Consider the following 11,706-nt stretch of genomic DNA (forward strand, 5'->3'; position numbering starts at 1 on the left):
ATCATTATTTGAGTCAGGACATTGACTCCGGACGACCCCCTTCCCCGTAAATACACCAGTTGAAAGAGAAACATCAGTCTGGCACGGGTTGCACATACTCATCTAGGTTAGCCCGTTGGGTCCTTTGAGAGTAGAGCTTATGTTTGAGAGCGTGGTATTAATATCCAAGAAAGAGTATGAGGCTTGTCCCATAATCTGTGTCTCTCTGATAGCAAAAGCCTGGGAATTATGTTGCATAGCTCAGAAATCCTAAAGTAGACTATGTCCTCTGGGGAAAGCAGTGGAAGCCACTCCTAACTTCCTTTGCTGTTGCTGGATTGGCATCAAATGACCGCAACTTCAGATCTGGTCACTTTGCCCTCAGGAGACTAGCTGGCATTCGTATATCTAATTTTTAAACAATAAACGAAATATTATTTACTGCTGGCTGTGTCGGTAGGCTTCTGAATGCAGATATCTAGTATGGAACAGGGATTTGTCAAAAGATGCAGGGACGCAGGCCGGGAACAGCTCTCAGCTCAGCTTTCACTTGGCTGCCGCGCGCCGGGCGTTGGAGGAAAGGTAGGATCCGGGCTTCGCCACCTGCTGGTCATTCGCCCTACACCCACACTCCGGCCACGGCTGCTCTGGCCTGGTCCCAAAAATGTGAGCGCCTCCGGGTCCTCCGCGGCGACTGCCTAGACCCTGGCAGCGCCTGCGGCCCGGCCCGGCGCGGGAGGGGGAGGGGAGGGGGCGGGGCTGGGTGGGGCGGGGCTTCCACTGCTTTTCCAGGAGCCTTATTCCCGGCCGCGCGCTGCCTGAGAGAGCTCAGTCGACCCCGGGAGCTGCACGCGGTACGTGACTGGTCGGCCTGACGGGCGTACAAGTGCTGGGCGGACGAGCGGACCGACTCCGAACAGACAGACGTGCCACGGCCGCAGGGCTCCTCGGCAGGATCGCACCCAGAAGCGGGCAGACCTTGCCCGGTGGAATCTCGTTGCCCTCCGCCTCCTAGCCCCGGTGCAGGCGTCCAGCTGCCGCTGCATCCAAAGTGATCGCTGCCTCGCCGTCTCCGCCAGGCTCCGGACCATGAAGCTGCTGCCGTCGGTGATGCTGAAGCTCTTTCTGGCCGCAGGTAACAGGGCAGCTGATGTCTCCGAGGTCGGGAGTGGGGTGGGGGCACCGTGCGGGGGACACGTGGGAAGGTCGATGCGTTGCCTCCCACCTCCTCCCCTAGCGGACCACTTGGTGGGGCCCGTGCGCCCTAGAGAGCGGGCGTGGACCTCGATGGCGTGGTGGCGCGGGGTCTAGGCGGTGGGTCTGATGCGGCCTCCTCTCTTTCCTTGCCCAGTGTTGTCCGCTTTGGTGACCGGTGAGAGTCTGGAGCGGCTTCGGAGAGGTCTGGCGGCGGCAACCAGCAACCCCGACTCTCCCACTGGATCCACAAACCAACTGCTACCCACGGGAGACGGTCGTGCTCAGGAAGTCCAGGACTTGGGAGAGACAGATCCGGACCTTTTCAGAGGTGGGTCTGGAGGTCGCCTAACCTTAGATGCTGTTTACTGCTGAAGAATGCACAGGCCTGAGATTTATGCAGTTGCCCCCACCCCACCCCTTGAGGGGATGTTCAAGGAAAAGCTCCTGGCCTGATTGGAGTTGGGGTTTCTGCAATATAGTGCTATCTTTGGTCTCATCTGGTGTGGGTTCTTACTTCTGTATACTTTGGAGTAAACTGAAAGAGGCAGGTTGTTGTCGGAGGTAAGCTAGATGCTAGGAGAAAGGCATGGTTGAGATACTTTTTCTAGAGTTTCTTATTTTTAGGGGCGGGGTGTTTCAAGACGGGGCTTCTCTGTGTAGCTTGGCTGTCCTGGAACTCGCTTGGTGGATCAGGCTGGCCACGAACTCAAAGAGATCTGCCTGCCTGTCTTCCGTGTGCTGAGATTAAAGACATGCACCCACCACTCCCCCGTGCTTTCGCTAGAGTATCTATGCAAAAAAGGGGGGAGGGTGTGCAAGTTCTGTCTAGTGTATGTTTATATATGTGGTGATTATATATAAAAAGAGATACTAGATGGGAGCCTGGAAAGGGTGCAGTGTTAGTCTCCTTCCACTTTTCTCCAGGTTAGGAAAGAGAGGGCCGTGAGGAACTCTTGGCTTAGGTAAATGAAGCTAGTAGCTCTGCAGCTGGCAATGAATGGTGAGTGCTGGGCCTCTAGGAGGCTGTCTTGAAATGCTGTGGGTCTGAAACTTATAGACTTCCTGCCCACTGGAATCTCTAAGGAGACTCCCAGAGGAAAGAGTTATGTGTGATTCTGTAGCCTGTATCTGTGACTGAACACAGAGACTGGGCAGAGTCCAGAACCCAGTGGCCTCCCTGCCTCTAGCCACTTGCAGTGGTTCTCAGAGGTGGAGCCAGCCCTGAGCCCTGTGGCCCCGGAATGACTATATTTGGTCGGAAGGAGACACACCTGTTCAGCCCCACCTGCTGCTCAGCCTCCTTGCTCCCTCCTCACCCAAGGCTTCCTGAGGTGCTTGCTCTGCTTTGCACAAGTCAAGAGTCTGCTCCAAAACTGAGGCTGGGGTCCCACATTTCGTCCCTTCTACAATGGACCCTTGGGGGTCACCCATGTCCTCAACAGTCTGGATTCTCCTGGCTCTCTCTTCGGCTGGGTAGGGCTGGGCTGGGCAGTGACTCACCCCCCACCCACATGGCTGCTCCTCATACCTCTGCCAACCTGACTCACTGCTCCCTCTCCTCAGCAGGAGCCTAGCTTGTCAATCTTCTTATTCTCTCTGGTTGCTTTGGGTCCTCCTGCTCTGCTTTCCCTGGAGACCCAATAACTGGCTTTCTCTGGCCATTTACATCACTCTCTGAACTCTGGAGAAGCCTGGAACAGGACTAGAGACCACAGTTCTGACCGCAATCCTGCACTGCCCCGGGACAAGTCCCTGCCTTCTGGGGATGCTATGGTTTTCATCTTGAAAGTGAACTGGCATTGTTGAAGTCTCATTTGTCTTGAGGATTCTGTGTCCCTAGTCTTAACTTAATCATGTTCACCTTTCTGCCAGACACAAGCTGTAGCTGTGAGCAGTGAGCACCTTGTAACTGTGGGGTTCAGGGATGGGAGAGGCTGGCACCAGAGTCCTGGGCTAATGGCCGGTTCCAGGTGGATGTGAGGTTGCTCTCCCCCAGTCTCTGCAGCACGGAAAGAAGAGGGGGGTTGCCATAGTCCAGTTCCTTCTGCATGGTTCTTGTACATATTATAACCTCCCTCCCTATACCAGGTATAAATAGGACATTTGGGAATAAATCTAAATGGATATTTGAAAAAGTTGATACATTGTTAAAGGACATGGGGTGGGGCAGATAGTTTGCCCAAACTCAGAAAAATAAGGTCTTTTAAATCAGGGATGGCCCATTAGCTGTTTCAGAGCTAGGTCTGCACCAAACATCCCCTGATGTGAATGGGAGCTCCTGTGAAGGGCTCGAAAGCTATGCTCCAGACGCTCCTGTTTTAGAAGAACAACCAAGTTCCTTTCCCCAAAGCCATCTTTGTCTGTGACACTATCTTTCTGCAAGTGGGTCACTGAGTACGGTATCAGGAAATGAGGCTGACCGAAGGCTAAAATAGAACCAAGTAGATGTGGGGGAGTCGCAGATGGGGTAGAAAGTGGGTAGGACGTGAGCGCGAGGCTGGGGTAGCTTTGCTCAGTGAACCGCAGTTTCTCTGGCTTTCTTAGAACAAGGCTCCTCTTCCTTGGAACCTAACCCAACTTCTATTTCCTCCCAAAGCTTCCTCTTTCTGGTAGTTCTTAAAGAGCTTTCCCAGGTCTCTGACTCTAGGTGGGATCAAATAGTATGTGCATCCTCATTGGTTAGGGGGGGTACCCGTCTGTAATTTCCATGTTTCAGACGCTGGGGTAGGAGGAATAGGGGGTTTGAGGTCAGCCTGGCTTAGATCTGAAGATACTTTTTCAAAAGGACACAGTTTGAGAGGCTTAACTGGGTACCTTTCTTCCTGCAGTTGCTTTCTCCTCCAAGCCTCAAGCCCTAGCCACGCCAAACAAAGAAAAGAATGGAAAAAAGAAGAAGAAAGGCAAGGGATTAGGGAAGAAGAGAGACCCGTGTCTTAGGAAATATAAGGACTTCTGCATCCACGGGGAATGTCAATACGTGAAGGATCTCCGGGCTCCATCATGCAAGTAAGTGGCCCACCCCAGGACCAATCTCATCATCACTCTGTCAGCCACAGGCTCTCTTTGTCACTGTTCCTTGAATTCATAATTTCACTCAGCTTCTTTTCAACCTCTGGGAGGAAGTTCAAAGGAAGGGACACATTTCTAGTCAGCGGAAGTCCCCGCTACCACCAAAGAGGATGCAATTTCCTGCGGCATGGGTTCGTGACGCCCCTTAATCCTTCAGGACATTTCCTCCTGCACACCCATAACTGAGCGCATGTCCAGGAGAGCTGACACTTGGGAAGGAGGGCCTTCATTCTGGCCTTGGACCCTTCGCGGGGAAGGAAAGCCGATAGGCAACATGGCTGAGTCGGTTCCTAGAAGGAGTGCAGCTGATGTCGGTGCCTGAAGTCACATGCTGTGCAGGCGTGTGTATGCAAGTGTGTGCGTGCACGTGAGTGAGTAGATGGGGCTGATTCTAACGCACGGCAGGACTATACAGAGAGGAACCGTCGTGCAGAATGAGTTGAAACCCCTACTCTTTACTTTTTCACCCAGACAGGGCACAGAAGGACAGGGAGACACAGAGGATATTGATCTTGTCTAGAAGAGTGGGCTGGAAAAGGTTTTCTTTGTACAGGATTCACAGGAGCCTAACTCGGTTTGCAGCATCCCCGTCAGGAGTGTGGGTGGAGGGGTTGTGGGATCATTGTTCTCTCATAGGCCAAACCCAGCAAGCGGCCACCTTGGCAGCCCCTCAGGGATTATACCTGCTCTTTGGCAGATATAATGTCACCACTCTGCCTGAGGCCAGTACTCCACATCAGACTACTTTCCATATCTTCCCTGTTAAGTGAGACACAGACTCTTGGAGCCCTGTGACCCTTCCTAGGAGACCCTGGACGGTCCAGGATGCTGTTGTGTGTACTCTGTCTTCCATCCTGTATGGCATCTCTTCCACCTGTAATTGGCATGGGTCCTGTGGCTTTGAAAGCATCCTTGTCCCATCTAATCCTACACGGCAGATCTGTCCTGTATTTAGCAGTTGGCAGACAGGTCCATTGCTTCCCACCTTCACAGTCAGTGTGTCCCTTCCTGTGACACCCTGGGCGAGAGCTGGGTGTATTGGAGAGGCAGGATCTCTGTCTGCTCCTTCCCAGTGTCCTGGGACAGGGCAGGAAATGTTTGTCTTAAATGTGTGAGGTGGCATCATTAGCTCAGGGAGGAGAAAGTGACTCTGAGGGCAGTCGAGATGGACTAGAGCCAGGGGTCTGTCTAGCCACACTGGCTCAGGATGTTTGTGGTTCAGGGTGTTTTTGGCAAATGGATGTGCAGGGCTTCCATTGATCAGCCGAGAAGCAGGGCTCCCCTGACCTTCTAAGCTCAGAGAACCCAAAGAGCTGTGTAAGGCCACCTTCCCAGTGGCTCTAGCAATAGTCATGATAATCATATTGGTATTATTTCTTCGAGATCTGCATTGTTTGCCTTTACATCAAGTTCAGCCCAGCAGGCGTGGTGAGCACTTATGTGATGTTGTACACTGTCTGAAGGGATGAAAACAGATGGTCTTTTGGGATTTCCAAAAACCGTCTTTGCTGGGAGGGAAGGCAGAACTTTCTCTCTCTACTTGAAAAATGAGGAAGCCACAGAGAGTGAGTAGGAAGTTATTTGCATGAGATCAACATCTAAATAAATTCATGGGAAGAAGATAGGGTCTCGCTTCTTTCCCAGCATGCTTTTCATGCTCCCAGGCTGCACTGGGTGTTGGCTTTCCTCCTCTGTCCCTGTCCTTATGGAGTTGAACAGGATTTTATGGAGGGCAGCTGTTGTCGTCGAACACCCATTAGGATTTTACTAGTCTCAGGGCACAGCAAGTGACCAGAAGACTTTGTGTCAGCTTCCTAGGCACACTTCATAGGGTGGTTTCTCTAACAACAGAGATCCTGGTTTGGGGCAATATGACATCTGTGTCCCTTTTTGTGGCTTCTCCTCTACTATAGACCCAGAAACTGCCAGCGAGGGTGTGTCCTGGCTGCTGTGGTGAACTTGAGGCTAGCTGGCTTCCTAAACCAGCCTTTGACAGCCACCACGAACAGGAAAACCCTTCTGTGTCACCGGCCAAAAGTTCCCCTCAAAGAGCAATTTTCTTGGACTTCTGACTGGCTGCTGACCTAGAGATTGGCTGCAAAGTTTCCTGTGGCTGGAGGAAACCTGGGGGTAGTTGGTTCGGAAGGACTGAACTAGAAGAGAGGCAGACCTGGAGCCGCACTGTTCTCACTGTGTGCAGAGGCCCCCTTCTCTTGACTTCGTCTAGCTTGAGCATCCCATTCCTTGAGATGCAGGCTTTACCCTCTGCTTTGATTGTATAATAACTCACAGAAGTGGGGCTGGGCTGGCTGTGATGCTCCCGTCAGTGAGGTAGGCTTTTATTACCTCTGGTTTCTACACACAGAAACTAAAGTTTAGGAAAGTCGTGTGACTAACCCAAGATCATCTGGGTAGAAATAGCAGAACCAGTCTGGACCTCATTTATCACGCTCTCCTCTATCAAATGATGCTTCCTCCAGCGTCAGGGGTAGATGTGGAAATATGCTAGACTGTGTAGACGAGATCTCTGGACCCTGGAAGGAACTCCTATTCTAAAGTGGGTCACAGACAGAGAGAGGAGAAACGTGTCCTAGTTTGATGGATGTGTGTGTTGGCTTGGGGCGAGACACATGATCTTGCCCTGCATCCAGGGATGTGTGGAATGTACTCAGCCCGCCTCCTCCCCTGGGGAAGCCAGGCTTTGAAGGGAGGGAGAAGTGGGTAATATTAGCACATTTACATTATTATCCTTTTGACTCAGGACAGAGGTGGTAGAAGGATTATATAACTGAATTGCAGGACTCTGAGGCCAAGTTTTATTTCTATCATCTGAGTAACTACCTGTGGGGTTTGAATGATGGTTTGGAAGTACAAAACAGAATGGGTTTCAGCTTCCTTCCCCTGGAGTAGCGTAGTTGCTGAACTCATCCAGACTGCTAGGCTTAATCCAGGCTCTCCTACTCGCTAACTCTGTAACTTCGGCATGTTATTTAGCAGAGGGTAAGCCTTGGCTTCTTCAGCTTGAGAATGGGGACTGCTTCTGCTTCACAGGTGGTTTGACCTTAAATGTTCAATGAAATCAAAGGCCCTGAGTTCAGGCCTCAGCACCAAAGGTCAAACAATATAATCCCTGGGAAGCAGTTAATGCAGCATGCTTGGTCATGGCAGGCGTTTATTACTTTCTATTTTTTCATAAAGCTGTGGATAATAAACAATAACAGCAATGTGGCCAGTGGGCAGGTCCGACAGCTCAGGACCTACTGGATAGGTTTTCTTAGATTACCTGGTCCCTCGGAGTGGGAGTGCACAGAATCACAGTGGCTTCTGATCTTGGCCTTGCTGCTTGCTAGTTAGGAGACTTGACCGGTTACTTAATCTCTTTGACCCCTTATCTCTGTGAACACAGGATTTTCCAGGGACACTCCCCGGAGCTTCCTTTAGGTCCTGGCAGGGTAGGGATGTATTTTTCCCCACTCTGACTCAAGGGTTAGACTCGCTGAAAAGGCTAGGTAAAGAGGCTATTCTGTCCTTTGTTGGCCTGACCTACCTTTATGCGGCTCCCTACCTAGGAGTAGGTGCAGATAGTCCTAAGCAAGGACAGGGATGCAGTGCTACCCAGCCCCACCCCTCCCAGGGCCCTGCCATCGGGAAGGAGGGATATATCCAGGCTCTGAGGCTCCAGGTGCACAACCTCCTCCAGAGGAGGTGCAGTTCAGAGTAGAGGGCCACTGGGTCCTTGGTGCCTCCTTCAGCAGCTGCTGGCCTAAGATCCCCGGCTGGTGGGTGAGCGGTTGTGGGGGGAGTTGGCAAAGTTGAGTCCATACCCATGCTGCTGCCCCGCTGCATGACCTTGGGAAGCGATGCCACCTTTCTGTAGCATGGGGCTCCCACCGACATCAAAGGATCTCAGGGGTGCTCAAAGGAAGGGATGTGAATGTGTTTCTTCAGCAGTCTTCCTAAGAGCTTCAAGGAAACGCTTTGTGTTCCAAGAGGCGGCTGTCACGTGATGTGTTTCTTGCGCGAGAAGAGCCAAGGGATTGTTTCTGACATTCTTTCACGCTGCGACAGGGTGGCTGGGCAGGAAGATGTTATCTCAGTCTGTTTGTTTTGTCCTGGGATGGAGGAGGCCCGAGAGTCCAGCATTCAGAGGCCAAAGGCTGTAGCTTAGCTCCCAGGTTGGGAGCTAGGAGTTAAATGAAGGAAATGAGAAAAATGATTCCTGGCACAGGGACAGGGCCTATTAATAGGCTGAGCAGTGGCGGGGAGGGACTGCATGTTGGATGCATCGATGGGCAAGGCTGGGTTTATTTCTGGGTCAGAATGTAGAAGGGCCTCTCTAGAGGGAGTGATGCTGAATCCCCTCAACTCAGCCCATCAGCCCTGATGCTCAAGTCCTCTTAAGTGGCTTAAGCAAAACACCTTAGTACAGATGTAATAGATTAGACCCATGTGGAACACATCTAAACGGAGACTGTCAGCTCCTCCCTCGCTTTTTCCCTGCCTGAAGCAGGACTCCAGGAATAGGGGGGTGGAGAGAGAGAGGAAGAGAGGGTGCATACACCGTTAACTCTGTCTTCTTCTTGTTATTCTAGGTGCCACCCAGGTTACCATGGAGAGAGGTGTCATGGGCTGACCCTACCGGTGGAGAATCGCTTAATCACGTATGACCACACTACAGTCTTGGCTGTGGTGGCTGTGGTGCTGTCGTCTGTCTGTCTGCTTGTCATAGTGGGACTTCTCATGTTTAGGTGAGTGTTTGGAGCCCATGAAGGCTAGTTCTGCAAACCGCTCGCTTCTCTCTCCTCCAAGGACTTAGGCCTAGAGCCTCTTCTCATACCCCTCGGCTTGTTAGTATATATTTCCCAGAAACGATTTTGTCTGACACAGTGTGAAGCCAGTGTGTAGAGCCCAAGGTACCTATAGCCAGGCCATACAGGTTCTGTTCCTCTGTTCCTCACGGGGTTCATTTCCTAACTCTGTGGCCTGGTGACTCACCCATGAAGACACATCTTAAATATTTCTTTCTCCTGGCATTAGGGTGTGGTTTGGTAGTAAAGGCAAGGATAATATTATTGGTGATAATTTTTCATGGATTGTACTCTGTGAGGATGTTTGGATGACCAAATAATATTAAAATAAAGAAAGTCAGGGAAGACAGGTGTGTACCTGCTATGAGGCCAGCCTGGGCTATATAGGAAATGCTAGACTAGTCTGGGTTATGAGGTACTGTCTCTAAAAGCATGCATAGATATATATAAAGGTATAGACATGCTTCGCTGGTAGAGACAGGAATCCCTTGGGAAAGTTAGGTTTTGGCCAAAGACCAATGAGTTGCCATACCCTCTGGGCTTTTTCAAGAAACGGAGAGTCATCGTGGGAGTTCCTTTTGAGGACTGGCTGTGGGACCTACACTTTGTCATCTTCTCACAGCCCTTTATCTTCCTCAGGTACCATAGGCGAGGAGGTTATGATGTGGAAAATGAAGAGAAAGTGAAGTTGGGCATGACTAATTCCCACTGAGAAGGACCTGTGCTCAAGGTAATGGTCCACTCTTTTCCCTAGGCAGCATAGAGAGGCCAAGGCGTGGGTGGGTCTTGGGGAGGTTTCAGTGAGTGCTGAATTCTTTTGATTGGGGGTTGCAGGAGGCAGGTTACTGCTGTGGGGGAGTCAGAGTTCTGATGCAGAATGGTCTTCAGAGACTTGGTGAGGCATCTCCAGTTAGGTTACAAGGTTGCAGTGCCCTCAGCTCCCCTTCTGAATGTTCTTTACATCTCATAAGGTTGGACCCAGCTTTAAATACCTCCCTCTTCTGTTTCAGGAACCTTCAGAGGACGGCTACCTCTGAGACAGGGGTTCATTACAAGTTCTGCAGAGGAGAAAGACTTCACAAGCAGCCGCGAAGACTTCTTCATTCCCAGTTGCTACCCTGACTGGGCCTCCCAAAATTGCTCTGCAAAAATATCAGAGCCTCCAAGTGCCAAACAGACTGTGCCCACTGGGATCCCGATCAGAACAGTGGAAGCAGGAGAGCCCTCCAGGCCTTTCTGACTCTCCCTCACCGAACCCACTGGCTTGTTTAAACACTTAGCTTCTGAATTAAAGTGCCAGCTAGACTCCATATGCTCCAGGATTTTTGACTGAAAAAAGGAGAGGAAGGAGGAATGATTTGTGGACTGGAAGAAAGCAACAGAATTGAGAAGCTGTATGTTCAAGTAGCCCCAAGGGATCTGCTGTTTGGACCCTCCAGCACGCTGGATTTGATGAGCTAACTGTGAAATACCACAAGCCCAAGAACTCTGAATTTTGGGACTTCTACCCAGAGGGGAAAAATAACAACTATTTTTTTTTTGTTATTTGTTTGTAAAATGCCTCTTAAATTATATATTTATTTTATTCTATGTATGTTAATTTATTTAGTTTTTAACAATCTAACAATAATATTTCAAGTGCCTAGACTGTTACTTTGGCAATGTCCTGGCCCACCTCTCTGCAGCTCTACCATCTGGCTCAGTGCGCCGCGCTCCCGTGTACTCTGTAACCCGTCTGTCGTAATTTATTGTCTGTCTACATTTCAGAAGATATCCCAGGAGCAGAGTATCCAGGGGGAGTTGTGTATGGTCAGAGTGCAGGAATTGAGTTGGGCAGAGCCACTCTGTGAGTTGGACTTCAGTCTTGCCTTTTGTCTACTGTTCGTGTTTTGCAAGCCCAAGGTGCTGACGTCAATGTGTAATAGATATTGGTGTTTACCTGTGTCCTCTCAGAAGACATTGGGCGTCCATGCCTTCAGTTTCCTGGCCCCTTCTCCATCACCCTTTCCAATCCCCAATTGTGTCAAGTCATTTCCCTTCCTTCTGCCATTCTTCTGGTGCTAGTCCATGCAGAGGCTGGTAGAGCGGAGGACAGTTTGGAGAAGAGAGTAAGAAAGAAAAAGGCTGAGGAGGAGCAGGGAATGTTGGAGTTGACTATTCTTGGTAATTGATTATCTATCAGTTGCTACAGAGAACGTTGATGGTAGGGAAGGTTTTGGGTAAGAAAACTATACAGTCTCACCAAAACTGTAATACTGTTATGGTCCCCATGGAAGTTTCTGGTGCCATTTATGAACTGTTACAACTTATATTTCCAAAACCTGGTTCATATTTATCTTTTGTGATCTAAATAAAGATAACCCTTACTCCATGGTCTGCTTAATTTTGTTGTTGTTGTTGTTGTTGTTGTTTTGTACAGGGTATCACTGTGGAGCCCTGTCTGTCTGCCTTGTAGACCAGGCTGGCCTTGAACTCAGACCTGTCTGCCTTTGCCTCCTGAGTGCTAGAGGTAAAGGCTTGCACCACCACACTGGGCTTGCTTGTTTTGTTTTTATGTGTGTGAATCAGAGGTTGACTTTGGGTATCTTTCATGCCTGTTCTCCTTTATTATTTATTAGTTTCTTTTTTTTTTCTCAGACAAAACCTTACTACA

The 11,706-nt window shown here is 50.2% G+C and overlaps 1 protein-coding gene across 2 annotated transcripts; it reads left to right on the top strand.

Annotated features, from left to right (window-relative positions):
* The first annotated feature begins 768 nt into the window (after positions 1 to 768).
* On the top strand, positions 769 to 11,436 carry Hbegf (heparin binding EGF like growth factor). 2 transcript variants are annotated; one of them, XM_048442409.3, is made up of 6 exons: positions 772 to 1,114; positions 1,331 to 1,504; positions 4,005 to 4,182; positions 8,838 to 8,993; positions 9,693 to 9,783; positions 10,064 to 11,436. In XM_048442409.3, exons 1-5 carry the CDS (start codon positions 1,069 to 1,071, stop codon positions 9,763 to 9,765), a joined length of 627 nt encoding a protein of 208 aa, XP_048298366.1. In that variant the 5' UTR covers positions 772 to 1,068; the 3' UTR covers positions 9,766 to 9,783; positions 10,064 to 11,436. The 2 variants fall into 2 exon arrangements, with proteins under 2 accessions (XP_085555876.1, XP_048298366.1); XM_085699750.2 differs by lacking the exon at positions 9,693 to 9,783 and having other exon boundaries at positions 769 to 1,114.
* Positions 11,437 to 11,706: the final 270 nt, after the last annotated feature.

Source organism: Myodes glareolus, chromosome 13 (assembly GCF_982192425.1).
Source record: "Myodes glareolus chromosome 13, mMyoGla1.1, whole genome shotgun sequence".
NCBI classification, from domain to species: Eukaryota; Metazoa; Chordata; class Mammalia; order Rodentia; family Cricetidae; genus Myodes; species Myodes glareolus.

Excerpts from the sequence above, each read along its gene's own strand:
- Hbegf (XM_085699750.2), top strand. The coding sequence starts at position 1,069 with ATGAAGCTGCTGCCGTCGGTGATGCTGAAGCTCTTTCTGGCCGCAG. Across the intron at positions 1,115-1,330 it reads GAAGCTCTTTCTGGCCGCAG|TGTTGTCCGCTTTGGTGACC; the intron begins GTAACAGGGCAG and ends TTCCTTGCCCAG. Across the intron at positions 1,505-4,004 it reads AGATCCGGACCTTTTCAGAG|TTGCTTTCTCCTCCAAGCCT; the intron begins GTGGGTCTGGAG and ends TTCTTCCTGCAG.